The sequence below is a fragment of the Zalophus californianus genome, chromosome X, assembly GCF_009762305.2.
Source record: "Zalophus californianus isolate mZalCal1 chromosome X, mZalCal1.pri.v2, whole genome shotgun sequence".
NCBI lineage: Eukaryota > Metazoa > Chordata > Mammalia > Carnivora > Otariidae > Zalophus > Zalophus californianus.
Window position 1 is genome coordinate 87553679 of NC_045612.1, and position 21670 is coordinate 87575348.

A 21670-nucleotide genomic window follows, 5' to 3' on the forward strand; every position below is an offset into this window, starting at 1 on the left:
TTTCGAAATGGCCCAGGCCCAGACGAGGTTGCTGCCCCCTGTAGATCAGATAAGCCATAAAGGTCTGCTCGAAGACACCAGCGTTCCTTGAAAGGACACCTGGGAATAGTTTTGTCCATTGAAGAGCCTTTCAAGGTTTTTCCTGACAATGTAAGGGGCTGGACCAGACAACGGCTGAGACGCTTTCCAGCTCAGAGGCATCCCTGGGCTAAGGCGTTTCCAGCCCGGGGAGCGGCGTCCACATTCGGGACTCGTCTCCCGACTTTGCCTTTATTTTTTTATTTATTTTTTTAAAGATTTTATTTATTTTTTTGACAGAGAGAGAGACAGCGAGAGAGGGAACACAAGCAGGGGGAGTGGGAGAGGGAGAAGCAGGTTCCCCACTGAGCAGGGAGCCCGATGCGGGGCTTGATCCCAGGACCCCGGGATCATGACCTGAGCTGAAGGCAGACGCTTAATGAGTGAGCCACCCAGACGCCCCCGACTTTGCCTTTAAAGCCCCGGACACTGAGGGGCGCCACTAGCTCGCCTAGTGCTTCTGTGAACCTCAGACAAGGACGCTCCTGCCTCCTGATGGGCACAGCCCCAAGCCCAGGACCCGGGGATGCCAGAGGAGCCCAGGCTGCATTTCTGTCCCCGCTTCCCTCCGTGGCCTGCCGCTGCCTGACATTCCCCAGTCAGTCGTGGTGACCCCCTGGAGGGTCTAGAAGAAAGCCATGGGCTTGGGGTTGACGTGGGAGCACAGGAAGGTCCTGATGCCGTGCCTGAGGGGCTCTTCTGCAGGGGAAGCTAGCGGGGCTGGGGGGGCTGAGCCTGGAAAGGCGGAAAGGGAGACCCTGCTCTCCATCTGGACCACACTTGGAATTCAGGAGCGGCGGTCACTCCTCGTCCAACCAGAGCCAGGAGTATCGGGGTCCGTATGCCTCCCCTGATATATTCGGGTGGGGTGGTGGGGAACCAGGGCTGTTGGTGTAGGCACGCACGCCTTCCTAGCCCAGCGGTGTGGCACCCACCCGGCCTGGCCTCCCTGCTGCTTCCCCAGCCCATTTCCAAGCCTTGACCCTGGGGGCAGAGTGGAAGGACACAGAGATGGCACGGGGACAGGAGGGTGGCCCAACCCTGGGGAGCAGCTGCCTGCTCACTGCCCGTGGGCTACTCTTTCAGGCTAAATTCTTCCCTGGGCCTGGGCTGCAGACAGGCAAGCTATTTGACAGTGAAGAATACTGAGGCTCGGAAAAGGCAGGCGGCTTACCCTAGGTTCCAGGGGCCCATGGAACCCTAACCTGCTTCCTAAGTGTAAGCTGCTTGTTCTGGGAACAGATAGACAGCTTCCCCCACCCGCCAATCACTCCTGGGCCCCTCCTAGGCCTGGGCACATGGATTCCAAGTGACCAGAGAGCCAGGAGGATCTTCCTGACCAAACGAATACTACCATTTCACTCCCAGGCCTTTGCCTTCTGAGCTTCCTTTACTTTGACTTCTCTCTCCCTACTCCCATCCCTGCGCGTCCAGGTCCTCCCCATTGCCATGGGCTCCCCTTTTCCTGCGCCTTCCTACCCCACCCTCTAGGAAGCCTTACCTGAGTCTCTTCTCCCTGCTCTGAGTGGCTTCCTGGTGCTTCTGCTTCATACGTGGTGGCTTATAAGCATTGCTCATCTTTCCCGGAGTCTGGAGTCTGGCTGGAGTCACTCTCGGGGTTGCCACAGAGCCCAGCATAGCTCTCAACTTGGGAGCATAGGGCTGAAAGAAGGAAGGGGCGTTTTCCAAGCTCTAGCTGTGTCCCAAGTGACAAGGTTTTGTTTTTTAAAGATTTTACTTATTTATTTGACAGAGAGAGAGACAGTGAAAGAGGGAACACAAGCAGGGGGAGTGGGAGAGGGAGAAGCAGGCTTCCCCGCGGAGCAGGGAACCTGATGAGGGGCTCAATCCCAGGACCTGGGGATCCTGACCTGAGGCGAAGGCAGATGCTTAACCAACTGAGCCACCCAGGCGCCCCCAAGTGACCAGGTTTAAGAAAAGCAAAATGGTCCTGAATTTCACTCCCTTGGCTCTGCCAAAACCTGGATTCCTCTAGAAAGCACATTCCTCGGTTTCCCTTACAATCCCCCACCAGATGTAGGTGGAAGTGAAGCTGCAGACCCATCCTCCCCACATGGCCACATAGGCACTCATAGATGGCGTACATGGGCCCCCAAGGAGATGTGCACACAGCACGCTCCAGGCCATAGGCACATCTGAACATGTGCGCGTGCCCATACATGGGCCCCTAGGGATACACATACACACATGCCCCGAGCCAAGCCTATGGCTGCGCCCGAAACCATGCACACACATGCACATTTATACAGGGTCCATGTGCACAAACCCCCAGGCCCAGGCCCATGGGCAAATATGCACCTGTGCACACACGTGTTTATGGGCACCCAGGGGTACACGTTCATAGACGCCTGGGCCTGAGCCCATGGACCCACCTGCACTCGTGCATGCAGCCGTTTATTCATGGGTGCCCAGAGGTACCCCTCACAGACATCACGGTCCAGGCTCCTAGACATTTGTGGTATCTTTGCACACATGTATGCATTGATGGGCACCAAAAGATACATGAGCACAGACACCCAGACCAGGACCAACAAAAATGCACACAGCCGCACCGATTACATGCCCACGCCCAGGCTCCCAGGGGTACATGTGTATCACCAATCCGCTCCCATCCCCATGTGTGCACCTGCTCCCTCACACTTGCACACACTTGGGCACCCAGGGTATATACATGCACAGAGCCTCAACACATAAGCATGGGCCAATGGGCTCCCCTGTACCTGTGCACTCGTACCCAGCCATGCACATGCACCCTGGGGTACACACGTACACACCCAGACACAAACACTCAGGCTTGCATCCGTGGCCACGGGAGTTTGAGCTGGAATCTCGTGCATGAGCACACCCTCATGCATCTGCACGATTACTTTTCAAAAAACACCTTTGCCAGGGTACAGGCCCCTTCGCACCTGCTGGGCTCCTCTGCACCCGAGCATCTCTGGGAGAACACACACTTGCTCTTGTGTAGCACACGTACACACCTGCAACCAACCTAGCAAAGCCTGGCCACACACACGTACCACATATGCACGCATGTAAGAATGCACTGTAAATATGCACACGCAGGCAGAAGCACCTAACTTTACACATGCTGAGATGTACATGCGTGCACACACACGGCCATGCAGGCACGCACACACCCAATTACCCTTGGAACCTCTCATTCACCACCCCTGCCTGGCTGGTAATTGCTCCCAGATCCTGCATCTGGCAGAAGTTTCACACGGGATGTGGGCTGTGACCCATGATTCACTCCAGCTTGCCCCAGCCCCTGTCATCCAGGGAGACGCAGACATTTGTCCCTTCCCTGGGGCTGCCACTGGGCCTGAGATTACACCATTATAGATCCTCTCCTGAAGCAAGGCACTGACAGCTCGAAAACTGCCTACGTGTTCCGTGGGGGAACAGTCTGGCATGAACCAGGCTTGGGTGGGGCTTTCGAGGGAGACTTGGGGCAGTTCTGAAATCTCCCAAACAATTCTTACTCATACTGCAGTGTGGACACAGCTCCCGGAAGCTGACCTTCAGGAGTGCAGCGGATTGCATCGCTCGGGGTTTCCCTGGGTTGCGTGGCCCTTCTCTGAGCGCCCCCTTCACCTGGACGAGGAGGATGCGCCAAATTCTTCTTTTCCCCCCTGGAACCCTGCTGCCTTCAGCTGTGGCCAAGATGAATCTCCTGAAGTCAGATCTGAAACTGAGAAGCAGTGCGTTGGTTTGCTTGGGCTGCCATCACAAAATGCCCCCAGACTGGGGGCTTCAACAACAGACATTTATAACCTCACAGTCTGTAGGCTGGAAGTCCAAGATCAAGGTGCCATGGGGGTTGATGTCTGGTGAAGTTTCTCTTCCTGGCAGACGGCCACCTTCTCGCTGTGGGTGTACTTGGCCTTTCCTCTGTGCACGCGTGCGCAGAGAGTGCACTGGTATCTCTCCCACTTCCGTCATAAGGCCACTGGTCCTCTAAGATGAGGGCCTACCCTTATGACCTAATTTAATCTTTATTACCTCTTTATAGGTCTTATCTCCTTTATTAGGGCACAACATATGAATTTTTTTTTTTTTTTTGGTAGAGGGGACACAATTCAGGTCCTAATAGTCAACAAAACACTACCTAGTCTGACCACAGCTCCTCCTTTTCCTCAGGTGCATTCCTGAGACAGGTCTGTGCAGAAACCACATGGAGAGGAGGCATAACAAGAGGAATGATCACAGCTGCCCCCCACCCTTTTTTGAAAAAGTTTTCATTTTTTTTTAAAGATTTATTTACTTATTTGAGAGAGAGAGAGAGAGACATGGAGAGCGAGCAGAGGGAGATGGAGACAAGCAGGCTCCCCACTGAGTGGGGAGCCTGACACGGGGCTCGATCCCAGGACCCTGAGATCATGACCTTAGTCGAAATCAAGAGTCAGACGCTTAACTGACTGAGCCACCCAGGCACCCCGAAAAAGTATTTGTTTGGATTCCGGTCAGTTAACATACAGTGTTATATCAGTTTCAGGGGTGGAATATATGGATCCCGCACTTCGATACAACACCTGGTGCTCATCCCAACAAGTGCCCTTTTTATAGACACAGAATTCTTTATTGCAGGCACCTGGGTGGCTCAGTCGGTTAAGTGGCTGCCTTCGGCTCAGGTCATGGTCCCGGGGGTCATGGGATCGAGCCCCGCATCGGGCTCCCTGCGCGGCGGGAAGCCTGCTTTTCCCTCTCCCACTCCCCCTGCTTGTGTTCCCTCTCTCACTGTGTCTTTCTCTGTCAAATAAATAAATAAAATCTTAAAAAAAAGATTTTTACTTATTTATTTAGAGAGAGAGCTAGAGAGCACAAACGGGAGCAGCAGAGGGGGAGGGAGAAGCAGGTTCCCTGCTGCGCAGAGAGCCTGATGTAGGACTCGATTCCAGGACCCCGAGATCATGACCTGAGCCGAAGGCAGATGCTTAACGACTGAGCCACCCAGGCACCCAAGTAAAATCTTTTTTTTTTTTTTTTTTTTTTAAGAAAGAAAGGTATTTGGGTTGTGTTGTTTTCAGTTTGGAGTGATTACAGATAAAGCTGCTATAAATATTGGCATACTTTTTTTGTGTGGACATAGTTTTTATTTCTCTTGGATAAATGACATCTAGGATTGGGATTGCTGGATCATGTGGCAAATGTATGTTTCTCTTTCTGAGAAACGGCCAAGCTGTTTTGCAAAGTGACTCTACCATTTAACATTCGCACCAACATTGTGGGAGAGTTTTGTCTTTCCCCAACACTTAGTATGGTCGATCTTTTTCAGTTTAGTCATTCTAGTAAGTATACAATGGTATCTCATTGTGGTTTTATTTTTTAACTTTTTTAAAAAGATTTTATTTATTTATCTGACAGAAAGAGACTGCGAGAGAGGGAACACAAGCAGGGGGAGTGGGAGAGGGAGAAGCAGGCTTCCCTTGGAGCAGGAAGCCTGATGCGGGGCTCGATCCCAGGACCCTGGGACCATGACCTGAGCCGAAGGCAGACGCCCAAAGACTGAGCCACCCAGGCGCCCCTATTTTTTAACTTTTTTTTTTAAGATTTTATTTATTTGAGAGAGAGAGAGAAAGAGAGAGAGAGAGAAGAGAGCACAAGCAGGGGGAGTGGTAGAGGGAGAGGGAGAAGCAGGCTTCCCGCTGAGCAGGGAGCCGGATACGGGGCTTGATCCCAGGACTCTGGGACCATGACCCGAGCCGAAGGCTGACACTCAACCAACTGAGAAGCCCAGGTGCCCCTCATTGCGGTTTTATTTTGCATTTCCCTAACGGCTATTGATGCAGGGCATCTTTTCACATGTTAAGGCCGTCTGTATTTCCTCTCTGGTTCAGGGTCTGGTCAAATCTTTGGACATTTAAAAAATTGGGTTGTTGGTTTTCTTACTGAATTGTGGGAATTCCTTTTTTATTATTTATTTTTTGAATTGAAGTAGAGTTGACACACAATGAGACATTAATTTCAGGTGTACAACATAGTGATTCAACTCCTCCATACATTATGCTGTGCTCACCACCAGTGTAGCTCCCATCTGTCACCAGGCAACACTGTTAGAATTCCATTGACTGTATTCCCTGTGCTGTGCCTTTTATTCTCCTGATCGATTCCATAACTGGAAACGTGTATCTCCCACTCACCTTCACCCATTTTGCCCATCCTCTCACTCTGCTCCCCTCTGGCAACCATCGGTTTGTTCTCTGTATTTATAGGTCTAATTCTGCCTTTTGTTTATTCATTTTTTATTAGATTCCACATATGAGTGAAAGCATATGGTATTTGTCTTTCTCTGATGGGCTTCTTTCACTTAGCATAATACCCTCTGGGTCTACCCATGTTGTTGCAAATGGCAAGATCTCATTCTTTTCTATGGCTGCGTAATAGTCCATTGTGTATATGTACCACATCTTCTTTATCCATTCACCTGTGGGTGGACACTTGGGTTGCTTCCCTGTCTTGGCTATTGTAAATAATGCTGCGGTAAACATAGGTGGGTGCATATATCTTTTTGATATATCTTTTTGGGTTTTCATTTTCTGGGGGGAAATAGCCAGTAGTGGAATCACTAGAGTGTATGATACTTCTATTTTTAATTTTTTTGAGGAAACTCCATACTGTTTTCCACAGTGGCTGCACTGATTTACAATATTGTGGGAATTCTTCATATATTCTGGATACTGATCCTTAGTCAAATAATGCATTTTGAAAATATTTTCTCCCCAGCTGTGGTTTATCCTTTCACTTAAAAAAAAAAAAAAGATTTATTTATTTATTTATTTGAGGGAGAGAGAGAACAAGCCAGGGGAGAGGCAGAAGGAGAGGGAGAGAAGACTCCCCGCTGAGCATGGAACCCAATGCAGGGCTCCATCTCACAACCCTGAGATCATGACCTGAGCTGAAATCAAGAGTCAGACGTGAGGCGCCTGGGTGATTCAGTCGGTTAAGCATCTGCCTTCGGCTCAGGTCATGATCTCAGGGTCCTGGGACAGAACCCTGCATTGGGTTCCTTGCTCAGCGGGGAGCCTGCTTCTCCCTCTGCCTTCCACTCCCCCTGCTTGTGCTTGCTCTGTGTCAAATAAATAAATAAAATCTTAAAAGAAAAAGAGACGCTTAACTGACTGAGCCACCCAGGCGCCCCTATCCTTTCACTTTTGCATTATACTTTTATATCTATTATTTTATGTCATTTATTCCTTCAATAACTATTTACTAAGACCCTCCTATGTGCCAGGTACTGCTCTGGGCACTAAAAACACAGGAGGGAACACAACAGACACGGATGCCTGCCTTCAGGGACTTCCCATACTCGGTATTATTGGATAGACAGTGGAAAACACTAAATCAACCTGCTGGATATGCTATGTGTCTTCCAGTCCATTCGCACTCCTTCCCTGACCCACTCTGTGTCCCAGGAGGTTGACTGTGTGAACTTCATCAACTGGGCTCTGCCGCATCTGGCTTCCGGCCGAGCCGGGCCCATGAGAAGCCCTGCGAGGCACCTGGGCAGTGGGAGGACAGAGAAAGCTGGGTGTTCACTGGCCAGGGCTGGGCTCCAGCTTCCCCTGGGTTTCAGGAACACTGTTTCCTTTCCCGCCCTTTCCCGCCTGGGAATGGTGACAGCACCCGCCCTGGTGCTAGTCCTAGGGGAGCCCAGCAGCGATGCTGGTTTGCCGAGCCCTCCTGTGTCTCTGTAAATGGTCCCTTCGTTAAGGGCTCTTCGAAATCCCACCTGCGTGTGCCTTGTGTACCCCGCCTCCCCGGTGGCCCCGCTCAGGGCCCCTGGCTGACTCAACAAGTAAATATGTATTATGGGGAAGTGCGAACGCCATGAAGAAAACAAGGCAGGATGCGGGGGTAGAGAGGGAGGGGGCGCTGTTTTGGACAGTCAGGGAAGGCTGCCTGAGATGACGTTTGAGCAGAGAGGAGCAGAGAGAAGCAGAGAGAAGCAGAAAGCGAAGAGGGCAGCCATGTAACCCTGAACTACGTACTTATCTTGGAAAGAGTGTCCAAGCAGCGGTGGCAACAACAGATGCAAAGGCCCTGAGGTGGAATAATGCTCGGCGTATTTGAGGAACATCAAGGGGGCTGGTGTGGCTGGAGACAGTTGGCGAGTAGAGACGCTGAAGAAAGTGGTAGGGCAGGGATTAGCTCACTCATCGGCCAAAGGGGGAAACCCGGGACCTAGGGAAAGGCAGGACTGGCCTAAGGTCCCACACTGAGGCCAACTTCGCTCAATCCCCATGCCTTCCTCCTAGCATGTGCTGCCTTTCTGGAGGACAGGAGGAGGGCTGGAACCCTACCATGTACCCCAGAGAGAAAGCACAGCTTCCTCGGGAAACCTGCCAAGTGGTTATGGTGCTGGGCCCCTGGGGCCACTGCCCCCCGCCCCCCCCGCCCCAGATCAGCCTCATCTCTGATCTGATTCAGGGGCTTCAGTCTGTCCTCACAGCAGCCGCCAGAGTGTTCCGTTACAACCCAAGCCAGCCCTCAGCCCTCCTCTGCTCTGGTCTCTGCTCTGGTTCCATCTCTCAGAGAAAAAGCCAAAGTCCTTTTTGTGGCCGGCAAGGCCCTACAGGACCAGGCCCTTGTCACCTCTCTGATTTCACCCCCTGCCACTGGTCCTCTCGCTCATTCTGCTTCCACCGCACTGGTCTCACTGTTCCACCTCAGGGCCTTTGCCCTGGCTTTTCCCTTTGTCTGGATCACTCGTCCTCCAGCCATAACTCCTTCTGGGGTCACATTGGTTTGTGTATGGATCCTCCCAGGGTCACACAGTCTGGGGTGTGGATCCTCCTGGGATCAAACAGATGGGGGTGTAAACACTCATGAAGTCACTAGATTTGGGTATAAGGAATCCTGGGGATGTACTAATTGGGGGTGGGCCTCCCAGGATCACAGAGATGAGTTTTGGACACTTCTGGGGTCACACAGTAGGACGTGGAGGCTTTAGGGCTCCCGCAGACTGGGATGTGGACATGGCTGAGGTCACACAGAAAGAGGCGTGGCCACTACGAAGTATCACAGACTGAGATGTGTTTTCTTAGGGTCCTATGGATGGTATGTGGACACTTTTGGTGTCACACAGGCCGGCGTGTGGACAACAACAGTGGGGTCACACGGACGGGAGTTTGGACACCTCTTGGATCACCTCGTTTGGGATATGGACACTCCTGGGGCCACACGGACTATGAGCTGGTACCTTCTGGTTTTATACAGGCTCCACTTTGGACACCCTCAGTCACAAATCCCAGAGTCTGGACACGCCTGGGGTCTCAGTCTAGACCAAGGCCATCGCTGAAGATGCACAAACTGGGCACTAGATGCTACTCTGGTCAAATGGGTGTGGCACAGGTACTCCTGGATTGTCATGGGCTCGGCCATGGACACCCGTGTGGTCGAACAGCTTGTGGTGTGGACTCTGCTGAGGTCGCACCAACCAGAGCAGAGATGCCTCTCGAGACACAGAGATGGGGGGTGGGTGCCCCCGTGGTCACACTCCTCTGGTCACACTGAATGGGACATTGTCTTCCCCTGTCGTTGCAGATACTGGGGTGTGGAGACTTCTGTGGTCACACAGACTGAGCTGTTGCCACTTCCGGACTCACTCTGACTGTGGGGTAGGCGCTCCTGGGGTCCCATGGGCTGGGCCGTGGAGGTTTCTTGTAGTCAGAGACACTGGGATGTGGACGCAGCCAGGACTCATCTGTGGTCATAGAGACAAGGAAGAGAACATGTTTGTACTGGAGTGTAGACACTCCCTTGCTCACACTGTCTGGGGTGTAGACACTCCTGGAATCCTACAGACCGGAGTTTGGCTGCTCCTAGGGCCACACAGACTGGGAAATGGACCCTCCCATGGCCATGCAGGCAATGGAGCAAATGAACTTGAGGCCACGGAGACTGAGGTGTGGAAACTCCCTGAAAGTTGCAGACCAGGGAGTGACTCCCCGGTGGTCAGAGCTTGGGGCGTGGAGACTTCTTTGATCATACAGCCGAGGGTGTAAAAACTCCGGGAATCACACAGCTAAGGACATGCCACCCTGGGGACACGAAGACTGGGTGGTGGCTTCTCTTGTGGTTACACTGAAAGTTGGTCATCCTGGGGTTACACAGACAGGCTATCGTGTGGAGACTTCTGGAGAAACAGGCTGGCTGTGGGCCCTCCTGGGGTTACACAGACTGGGGCGTGGACACTTGTGGCATTTCAAGGTCTGAGGAATGAGACTCCTAGGGGACACTGACTGGGGGAGGTGGAAAGCCCATGGTGACAGACTGGAGTGTGAACGATTCTGCAGTAACACAGATGAGGGGTGCACTCCCGAGGACACCCATGGGGGTCTGGAGATTCCTGGGGTCACACAGAGCGGGGGGACACTCCTGTGGTGACAAAGGCTGACATAAGGCCATTGGTGAGGTCTCTGGGGTGTGCGCACTGCCTCAGGCTAAAATACTTGGTGGTGGGCACTTCCTGTGGTCAAACAGACTGGAGTTTTCACAACTCTGTGGTGACAAGCTTTGCGATGTGGACACTTGGAGGCTCAGAGAGACTGTTGTTGAATATGCCAGGTGTCACACAGACTGGAGGGCATATACTCCTGTGGTGATATGATCTGTGTTGTAGACACCCCTGGGGTGACCATGACCGAGGTGTGGTAACCCTTGAGGTCACACAGACTGGGGAAGGGACACCCATTGTTGTTACGCAGTCTAAAGAACTGAGAGGGGCGCCTGGGTGGCTCAGTTGGTTAAGCGACTGCCTTTGGCTCAGGTCATGATCCTGGAGTCCCGGGATCGAGTCCCACATCGGGCTCCCTGCTCAGCAGGGAGTCTGCTTCTCCCTCTGACCCTCTGACCCTCTTCCCTCTTGTGCTGTCTCTCATTCTCTCTCTCTCAAATAAATAAATAAAATCTTTCTTTAAAAAAAAAAGAACGAACTGACAAACTCGTGGTCAAACTGACTGGGGTGTGTACATTTTTGGGCCAACACAGACTGGGTAATGGAAAGCCTAGGGTCACAGCCTGGAAAATAAACTGTCATCACAGACTGGGTGGAAGTACTCAGACTAAGGTAAATGCTCAACTGGGGACACATGGTATGGGGTACACCTGCCTCTGGACCCTGACTTTGGTGTGGAGTCACCTAGAGGTGTATGGACGCTCCTAGAGTTGCAAGGCTAGGGTAGCCACACTCGGGGCCAGACAGGGTGCTCCCGAAGCCGGAGCCTGAGCCTGGGTTAGGCTGGTCCTTCCGGGGCCACACATTCAGGGATGTGGACATCGCTGGGTCACACAGTTTGGGGATTGGGCACCTGCTCCCATCACAGGGACATGTGTGTGTCGGATGTCACACAGATGGGGGTGGACATGATTAGGGACACGGAGCCTGAGATGCGAATACTCGCTGGGTCCCAAAGGCTGGTGTGTTTATACTCCTGGAGATTTAGGTGGATATTCCTGGGACCTCAGACTCTAGTGTGGACATGTTGAATTTGCATGGTAATGGGTGTGGCTACCCCCGTGGTCACATAGGCTTTTGTGCAGATACTTCTGAAGACTCCTGGTTTAACATTCCATAGTGTGCCCCTCTGCCAACATCAGGCATTATAGACTCAATATGGACACTTCTAGGTTCACATGGTCAGGTACAGAAACATCTAGGGTCACCAACTGGAATGTGGGTGGTCCTGAGATCACTGAACTGAGTTGTTGACGGAGAATGTGTTTTTTTTTTTTTTTTTAAGGTTTTATTTATTTATTTGACAGAGAGAGACAGCAGGGGGAGTGGGAGAGGGAGAAGCAGGCTTCCTGCCGAGCAGGGAGCCCGATGCGGGACTCGACCTCAGGACCCTGAGATCACGACCTGAGCCGATGGCAGACGCTTAACCGACTGAGCCACCCAGGCGCCCCACGGAGAACGTGTTTCTAAAGATACAGGAGGGACGCGTGGGTGGCTCAGTCGGTTAAACATCTGCCTTCAGCTCAGGTCATGATCCCAGGGTCCTGGGATGGAGCCCTGCATCGGGCTCCCTGCTCATCAGGGAGTCTGCCTCTCCCTCTGCCCCTCCCCACCTCGCACCCTTGCTCTCTCAAATGGATAAAATCTTTAAAAAAAAGAGAGTAGATCTTAAAAGTTCCTATCACAAGAAAAAATTTGTAACTGAGGTGATGCGTGTTAACTAAACTTATTGTAATCATTCTGCAATAGCTATATATCGAATTAGGTTATATACTTTAAAATTTATATGAAGTGATATATCTTATGTTAATGAGAACAAATATTACTATATATATTAAAATGAAACAACACTGGGATAAAGTAATATATGGACTTTTTTATTAGTACATCAAATTATAAGATCTTTCATAATTCAAAGTAGTGACAAATGTGAACAGCATTTCAAGATGCCTGCAAAAACCATACTGGAACATAAAAAGTAACGGATTTGGCTAACTGGTACTGCTTTTACTATTGTGATTTGTTGCCAGCATTCCTATTGGGGGGTAAAGCTAAATTTCGGTCCTATGAGTGAAATTTCAGTTCTATTAGTGAAAATAAAGATGTAATATTTTCCTCCATCAGGTTCACAGATACCCCTGATTTCTATCCAGGTTAAGATCCCCTGTTTTGGGGGTAAACTCTAGACATAATCAGGACACCTTTGGAAAGCTTGAGAGAGGAGGCAAGGCCTCACTCAAGACTCTCCTCTGCGGTGTAGACAGGCATTGTGTGATGTTGTTTCCTTGCTGTGTTCCCGGTGGTCGTTGCAGGTTCCCACTCGGGGCGTGGATGTTCAGGACCCGTTGATGAGATATTTGAAAACCAGTTCATCAACGCAGGTTCTCGTTTTCCCGACAGCAAACAGCTTCCGAGATGTATCAGACTGCCAGCTACCTAAAGTCAAGGACAAAGAAAGTTTTAAAAATACATTTTCCCACTTCCTTCTACTGTAATCATTGTTCACTCAGGTACTGACATTTTTTTAAAAGATTTTTTTTTTTTAATTTATTTCACAGAGAGACTGAGAGAGCACAAGCAGGGGGAGTGGCAGGCTGAGGGAGAAGCAGATTCCCCACTGAGCAGGGAGCCTGACATGGGGCTCGATCCCAGGACCCTGGGATCATGACCGAGCCGAAGGCAGAAGCTCAACCAACTGAGCCACCCAGGCGCCCTGGTACTAACATTTTTGTGACTTTTTTCCCCTACTTCTATTGTGAACCATAACATACAGAAAAATACACAACATCTACATATGTTTTATATATGTTCAGTTTAAGGAGTGACAAGGTGTTATTTTTAATAACTGTAGGATGTTCATTCTCATTGCTGTGTAATTCTCCACTGTGAATATACCAGGATTTAACGATCCATTCTGCAGTTATGGATGTTTGGGCCTATCTAGTCTGGGGGTACCAACAGTGCTGGTGAGGAATTCTAGTACTTATTTCTTAGGAGCAGCACTGGCTCGCGTGCAGCCCTAGACAATGCCTAACCATTTCCCACAGCGGCCATCAGTGTATAGGAGGGTTCCTATTGTTGCACACCCTTCCGGACACTTGGTATTGCCAGTCATCTTAGTGTTACCTTGCATTTCCCTGAGAAGCAGCTTTTCAGTGCTCGTTAGCCAATCTCCTATTTTCTTTTCCCTATTGATTTATAGGAACTTTTTAATATCAGGGAAACTATATCTAGGGTCTGTAAATAATCTTTTCCCACCGTGATTCGCCATTTCATTTTTTAAAAGGTACTTTTTACTTCTTTTAATGGAAGACTTGGTCTAAAAACCCTGCTAAGCCATTGTCAGAAAGGGACTTTCTCTGACGTGCCTTCCTGAGGATGAAAAGTCCTCCAGCACAGAGAGGTTTGGCCCACTCTGCAATGGGCAAACTGGCCCCTGACGGCTCCCTCACACACCACGCATGGTTCTGCCTCAGGGCCTTTGTATTTGCTATTCCCTCTCTGTGGAATGCTCTTCCCCTAGATGAACACACACATGCTCTCCCTTATCTCCTTCAGGTCTCTGCTCAAACATTACCTCAGTGAGCCCTTCATTGACAACCCTTTCAAAAAAACTGCAAACTGCCACCCCTGGAATTCCTGATCCTCTGTACCCTACTTTATTAAAAAAAAAAAGTTCATATCCCTTATTACCTTTACATATACACACCCCCACCCCCACCCGTGTGTGTGTGTGTGTGTGTGTGTATACATACACACAATATGCTGACTCAAGCTATATACAGTGAAACACAAACTATAACTGTATACGTATATGCACACGTAGTGTACCTGTGGGTATGCTGTGTGTAGAAACGCCTGCATCCATAAGCTGTTTGTTCATTACCTCTTTTTCAGTCTAGAAAGGGCCAGGATATTTGCCTGTTTTGTTTGCTCTATCTCCCAACCTAGAACAATGCCCAGCACACAGCACATGCTTAATAAACGTTTACAGAATGCCTCAATCCGTAAAATGCTTAAAGCAGGTCCTGGCACATGACATCAGGTACTTAGTAATGGTTGGCTGACTGAAATCTTATCAGTTAATGTAAAAATTCCAAAGGTGAAATTTTTCTGAGCTTTTTCTTAAAGATGCCCTTTACTCAAACTGTTAGATAAAAAGGCAAATTTACCTGAATGTGTTAAGGTGAACAATTCATTTCATTGTCTTCCACCTACCCAAGAAAAAGAAAAATGACTCAGATACTTGCCTAAGCTTTTCCATTCATTATACTTGGTCTTACCCATTGATTTTTACAGCTACTGGGAGGCAGCGAGGAGTGTTTTGGCCCCAGAGACCTTGTGATTTGGGGGCAGAAAGAGGTACACTGAGAGGGGATCATGTGGGCTCCGAGAAAGGGCACTGAGGGCCCTGGGCCACACGTTTCCAGACCTCAGAGGCCAGCAGGGTGTGGCGCTGTGAAGCAGCCAGGGGCTGGGACAACGTGTCCACTGTGCTGATGGGGCAGTCCTGGGGACGGATCTCCTTGGCCAGCCGCCCTTTCTTCTTCAACGTGCAGGCCTCCTGGTACGGTGGCGAGATGGGGGGCTGCGTGGGTGGAGTATACTTGTACTCTGAGCCATCCTCTAGCTGCAGGGACACATGGTGGGGGGGACAGTGAGGACCTGGGAACCTAGGACAGTGCCCCCCCCACCTGCCTACTGTTGGTTGGGCACTCACGTCCAGTGGGTAACTGCGGTCCGAATCATAGGAGCTTAGGTCCCCACAGGTCACAAATGGCACAATGATACGAGTAGGACCATCCAATTGGTTGAAATCTGGATCTGACAAGCAGGGAGACATAAGACAGGACAGGGCTGGGGTGCCTGGGACCAGTCGGGACTCCTTCTACAGCAAGGGTATGGAGTCCTCCCCATGTATCTACCAGTTCCTCCACCTGAAATCCTTCACTTGGTTCAGATCACCTCCTCAGGGAGGCCCTCCATGATCACCTGTTCTAGAACATCCCCCTCCCCTGCTTTTCTCACACGGCACCTTATGTTCACCTGTGATTCTACCATATGCTGCCTGAACCCTGTCTCACTCAAGTGTGCTCACCTTAAGAGCAGGCTCTGTGCCTTTTCCCACTAGGGACCAGGCTAAAGACTCTCTCGGGGCAAAATTCCCGCACAGGGGTGGAGTATCCACCTGAGGGCATGACCGAGTCTTCCTAGGCTAGAATCTGAGGTGGGTGGAATCTCCCCTAGGGCAGGACTCGGGATCCGAGAGTAACCATTAGAGGACCGGGATGAAGATCCTCCCGGGACAAAACATCCATACAGGGGTGGAATTTCCACCAGAGGGTGGGGCTAAGGATCATCTTGGGACAGAAGTTCCATAAAGGGTAAGTTTCCACCAAGGGGTGGGGCTGAGGGCCCTCCTGAGACATAAATTCCAGAAAGGGGCAGAGTCTCCCCCCCTCCCCCCGCCCCTGGCCCCGGGAGGGGCCCAGGGCTCTGGCTCTCACCGTAAGAGTGGTCCAGCAGGGGTTTGGTCAGGTCCGGAAGGAAGCCTTCAGGGGGGTCATAACCCTGACAGACAGCGAAGGCCTCTGTGGGTGGAAGGTGGGGTGAGGGACGACTGCTACCTCCACCCCGCAGAGGATGCACGCCCGCGATCGGCATCCGCCTGCCTGGCCCTCCCACCCCCACTGACCTATGCTGGAGTTGCGGCTGCTTCTGGGCTTGGCACAGAGCACGCTGGAGAAGAAGACGCGCAGCTGGCTATAGATCAGGGTCACATCCCGGCCTCGGAAGATCTGCAGGGCGAGGGGACAGAGATGAAGGCGTGAGGGTGGCCCTGGAGGACCCCTCTTTACCCCTCGCCAGGTTCTCCAAGGCTTACCTTGGCTACAAAGCAGCCTCCTGGCTTTAACACGTGTGTAGCAATGTTGAGAGCCTGTGGGCAGGACAAATGGCTAAGGTGGAGGTGGAGACAGGCACGAGGGGTCCAAACTGAGGCAGGGGCGGCCAAGGTTACTCACGGCTAGGAGGAGCTGGGCCTGCATATACTCATCAACATCATGGAGGCCAGTTACTGCAGCAAGAGGAACAGCGTTAGGGGAGGCCATCTGGTTCTGGCTAGCTCCTTGTCCCAGACAGGTCGGGATGCTACAGACATTTCCCAGGCTCTCTTACTACTAAGGTTCTGCGTGCAAATTCCTATCTGCCAACTGGATGCATGTTCTGGGCTCCTAGCCCTTAGGCACTCATTTCAATTTTCAAAACAACCTAATACACAAGTATCATTATTATCATTTCTTACCTCCAACCCAGACTGCTCCTCCAAGCGCCTGACTCACAGATCAGACTCTGACACGTCCAAGACCAGACTCCTGACCTTCCTGTTCAAACCTCTCTCCTTACACCATCTTCCCCCCAACTGATCCTTCCAGTTGTTCCAGCCAAAAACCTCTGTACCGCTGACACCCTCCGTTCTCTTCTCACATCCACGTTCAAGCGTTAGCAAGTCCTGTCGGCTGTACTTGCGCAAGATCTCCCGGATCAATCCTCTCGCCTCATCTCCCCTCATCTCCGCCGCCGCCACCCCGCCCAGCGCTCGCCTGGGCTATGCCGTGGCCGCCTCCTCCCGCCCTTGCCCCTCACACAGCCCCCAGCAGCCAGAGGGGTCCGGTCACGGGCGGAGTCAGGCATGGCCCTCCTCTGCTCACAACCCTCTCATGGTTCTGAGCTCTCATCTCAGGGAAAAGGCCACAGTGCTCACTGTGGCCCTCACAAGGACCCACACAAAGATCTGCCCCCCCCATCCCGCCACCTCTCTGACCTCCCATCCTACCACTCTCCCCCTCGCTCACTCTGATCCAACCACACTGATATCCTCGCGGGTCCTCACACATGCCAAATGCCCTCCCACCTCAGGGCCTTTGCACTGGCTGGTCCCTTTGCCTGCACTGTTCTCCAGATATGCCCCTGGCCTACTCCCTTACCTCTTTTAAGTCTCTGTGCTAAGGTTATGGGGGCCTTCCCACCCACTTTACTTAAAGTTCCAACAGATACTGCCTGTCTCCTTCTCCTTTCCACTGATTTTCCCCATGGTACCTATCATCTCATCGCATGCTATGTGGCTCCATCATTTGTTTCTTTTCCCTCTGCTCCCACTAGAACGTCAGGTCTATGAGGTCAGATTAGTAGAATTTTATTCACAGATGTTTTCCCCACTTGTGGAACAGTGCCCGACACACAACAAGTGCTCAATAAATGTGCACCGAGTGAACGGTTAACTGAAAAATAGGAATGAACAGCACCATAGAAACAGAGAGTTGCAGATGAGAGATGAGCAAAGGGACGGGTAGACAGCAGCCGGACCAAAACGGCAGGGTACGGAGACGGAGGGGACAGAGGCAGAGATCGGGAAGCAGGGGCAGGGAGAAACTGCTAGATGTGGGAGAGGTGGGGGACAGCTGAGAGCAGAGGGGAGGCAGGGAGTAGCTGAAGTGGTGAAACAAGCCAACAGAGGGCGCCTGGGTGGCTCAGTCGGTTCAGTGTCCGACTCTTGATTTCGGCTCAGGTCATGATCTCAGGGTCCTGAGATCGAGCCCCACGTCCCGTGCTAGGCGTGGAGCCTGCTTAAGATTCTCCCTTTCCCTCTGCCCCCACCTCTCTTAAGAAAAAACAAAACAAAACAAAAAAGGAAATAGAGAAAGAAGCCAGCAGATGTGGGAGCCACAGAGAAGGATGCACACGGGGCTCCCGCCTGGCCTCCCGATCCCTGCTGCTTACCGTCAGGAGCCCCGTCGCACACCACTAGGTCCGCCGGGCAGCCCTCAAAGTGCTGGATGATCTCCTTGGCAGTGGACAGCTACAGAAGAGAGGGAAGACGAATGGTCCCGGCCCCCCCCCCCCCCGCCCCCGTCCGCAGCCCTCTAACCCCGCCTGCCCATGGCCCGAGCCAGCAACCCTGGGGCAGCCAAACCCTCAGGCTTCACTGGTCTAACACCGGGCTCCATCTCCGGGGGACCCAGTCCCATCACTGCTGGCTGGCTGAAATGACGACCGGCTGGCTCTGTTTCTCCACTGTTACACTCTCCCGGGTTCTCTTGGTTACTCTCTCTCTGTCTTTCTCTTCCACTTCCCGTAGCTGCCAGGTTTGGAGGGGCTCTCGCCCAGGATGCACCCCAACACCCCCAACCACGCTCTTACCTGGGTGATGTCCCCTTGGATCTGTAACACACCTGGTAATGGAGCCATAGCCTGAAGGTCCACGGCCACCACATGGCCGGAACCCTGGCCCCTGTGGACAACATGGCCCACGTCAGCCCAGTTGTCACTCCTGGCTCATCCCTGACTTGGCCTGCCTTCCCAGCTGCCCCATCTGGGTCCCCACACTCACCCAATTTTCTGGCTCAGCACCTGGCTCCAGCTGCCCGGGGCTGCGCACAGGTCAACTGCCCGTGTCACGCCTGAGCACACACAGGAAGGTGTAGTGGTCAGTTGTACCCATCTCTCCAACCCTGAGCCCTGCAAAGTTCACCCCTTTCCCTTGGGGGAGCACCCACATCTATCCGTGCCCAACTCCTTCCAAGTTACCTGCCCCTCTTCCTGCCCCGTCCCTGCCCCGCAGACCCTCCAAGTCAGCCCACCTACCACAGGAAGCTCTGCCGACATGGCCCACTTGTCTATTCCCTTTGCCCACCCCATCCCCCAGTGACTCGCCCGCCAGGTGGGGACCTTGGAAGAGGTGGAATTCCTCGTCAAGTTGTAGCAGCTTGAAGGCACTGCGGGCACGCCAGCCATTCTCCTTGGCCAGGCGGTAGTAGACATCCCGCTTGTCCTTTGATGTCCGTCCCATCTCACACGCTGTCTGCCCAGGGACCTGCCAACAGTAAGCTGATGCTGCCCTGTATCAGTAACTGGGGGAGTGGGCTACCATCTATGTCTGCAGGGCAGTGAGAACCACACAAACCGCCCCAGGACCCCCAGGACAGCTCACTCAGCAGATGGGGAAAGTGGAGCCCAGTCCCTGACCCCACTGACCTCACAAGGCCGGAGGGACTCCATCACTGAGCTCTAAGGCTTCATTGCTCACCCCCACAGAACCCGCCCTGCTCACTCCACAGACTGCCCCACTCACCACCACAGATCCCCAAACCCAACACTTACAGATGACCCATTACCGACCCTGTGGGCCTCCCACTGCTGCCCACCCATACTCCACACATCAAGCCCCGTGACACTCACCCACCTCACCCCCATTAACATCTCACTGACCATCTCCCCAGCTGTCTTCAGGGCCCCTAAATTCATACACCCCTATCAGCCTTGCTCTCACCCCCATTATCCTAGTACTACCTCATGGTACTCCTCACCCCCTTAATCTCTCCCCACCCCACTCCCCATTAATAAATGATTAGTCCCCCACTAACTCCTTTATTACTACATCCTTACCAACCTCCATTAATGCGTAGAGAATCATGGCCTATGAGTTCCCCATTAAGCTCTCAATTACTATGATTTATCAGCTCCCATTAACCCAGCCCTCCAACTGATCCCTCACTGATCTCACCGTTAGCCCCCTGTAACCCCTTCATTACCACACATGTTAATCCCTGATGATCACACATCAGTTCGCCCACCTTGCCCCCTCAATAATCACTTGATGATCACACCCCAGCAGCTTACTATTACCTTCTCTTTGCTCCCTGTTCCCATTAATTCAATTATCATGCCATGACTCCCCAAAACCCTTTGACTACAACACACCTACCTCTCATTCACTTTTCCTTGATCACTTCCCCCGTTAGTTCCTTGATCATGACTCCCACTGGCTTCACTTATTCCCTCCATAGCTTCACCATTATTCTTTGGATTACTACTGTCTCACCGCTCTTCATCAACTTAATATCATACCTCAGCAGTCCCCCAGGGATCACGCCCCCATCCGCCTCCCACTACCTTCTTTCTAGTTGCCCACTCTACCACCCCTTCATTCATCAATGAACACACCCCTGGCCCCCATGAACATGTTGACTAAAACACTCCCATTAGCCCCCACCGATTCCCGATATAGCACGCCCATCAGACCTCCAGTATTTTCATGCGACCCACGCCCCTCTCCCATTAACAGCCCTCTGACCACGCTCCCGGTCTCGCATCATTAACTCAAAGCCCATGTCCCCATTGGGACCACCAGACCCCATTCAAGGAGGCTCCGCCGATATCTGGAACCCTGCACTCCCCCCCGCCCCCTGTCGACCCCGCACAGCGGTTCCCTTCCAGACAAACCGTGGGTCTGGAGCCCAACCGGCACCAGCCGCCCAGACTACGCGGCTGCAGCACGGAAGGCGAACTTCCCTCCTTCCCTCGCCAGCGGGACAGCGCAGGCGTGCCTCGACTGTCTCGGCCTGGACCCTCGTCCTCCGCGCCCCAGGGCCTACCTTAGCTTTCCGGGTGGGGAGGAGGGGGACGAGGAGACCGGTCCGTGAGCAGCCCGAGCCGCAGCCCGAGCCGCGGCGAGAGCGCAGACTCGCCAGAAATCGTAAGGCTTCAGCTTGTGTTCTCAGTCAGTCCGAAAGCCTGTCGCGCATGCCTACGGACTCCCGCAGCGTGGCGAGCCTGTCATCGTGGAACGCGAAGTCTCCGGCGCGGCGCGGACCCGACCTGAACGTACAACGTGAGGCCCCGTCATCTTGTGTCGACGTAGTTCGTCTCGCGGACTGCCGTTCCCAGCATGCAACGGGCCCGACTCGAGCTGCTGAAGTCGCGCACAAACGTCGCGAGGCGGTCAGAACCGACTCTTCTTTTGTTCCGCCCCTCCTTTTTTGGACCGGCGTGTTCACTGGGGACTACATTACCCAAGACGCAACGGGCACGGCGGAACCCGTTCCTTTTACGCGAGCTGCGAAGTGAAATTACAGCTGGCGTCGTGAGAGTTAGGAAACTGCGTTAATTAAGTGCGCTAGAGCACGGAAGCCGGTCTGTGGCAAGATTCGTATCCACTTCAGCTAACTGATAGCGCTGCTCGAGTAGTACCCTTTCAGAGCTTCAGTTTCTCCCTCTGTAAAATGGGGATAATAAGTAGTATGGCTTCACAGAGTTATTGGGAGGATTTGAATA

At 52.4% G+C, this 21670-nt stretch overlaps 1 protein-coding gene across 5 annotated transcripts; it reads right to left on the reverse strand.

Moving 5' to 3' along the window:
• Positions 1-12417: 12417 nt before the first annotated feature.
• FTSJ1 (FtsJ RNA 2'-O-methyltransferase 1) lies at positions 12418-21265 on the reverse strand. Of its 5 annotated transcripts, none has more exons than XM_027608934.2 (13): positions 20992-21265; positions 19286-19430; positions 18948-19017; positions 18758-18848; positions 18338-18416; positions 16582-16634; positions 16443-16496; positions 16254-16356; positions 16066-16149; positions 15279-15382; positions 14991-15188; positions 14731-14772; positions 12418-12994 (listed from the first exon to the last, which is right to left on the reverse strand). In XM_027608934.2, the coding sequence occupies exons 2-12, from the start codon at positions 19404-19406 to the stop codon at positions 14740-14742; spliced, it is 990 nt and encodes a 329-aa protein (XP_027464735.1). In that variant the 5' UTR covers positions 19407-19430; positions 20992-21265; the 3' UTR covers positions 12418-12994; positions 14731-14739. The 5 variants fall into 5 exon arrangements, with proteins under 5 accessions (XP_027464735.1, XP_027464737.1, XP_027464734.1 ...); XM_027608936.2 differs by having other exon boundaries at positions 15279-15376; positions 19286-19444; XM_027608933.2 differs by having other exon boundaries at positions 19286-19444.
• Between the last annotated feature and the right edge of the window lie 405 nt (positions 21266-21670).

What these genes read in the sequence shown, in the direction of transcription:
- FTSJ1 (XM_027608934.2), bottom strand. Translation starts at nt 19,406, where the DNA reads ATGGGACGGACATCAAAGGACAAGCGGGATGTCTACTACCGCCTGGCC. An exon ending in GGAATTCCACCTCTTCCAAG is followed by an intron (nt 19,018 to 19,285) that starts GTCCCCACCTGG and finishes GTGTGTGCTCAG; the next exon opens with GCGTGACACGGGCAGTTGAC. An exon ending in GAGGCTGCTTTGTAGCCAAG is followed by an intron (nt 16,357 to 16,442) that starts GTAAGCCTTGGA and finishes CTCGCCCTGCAG; the next exon opens with ATCTTCCGAGGCCGGGATGT.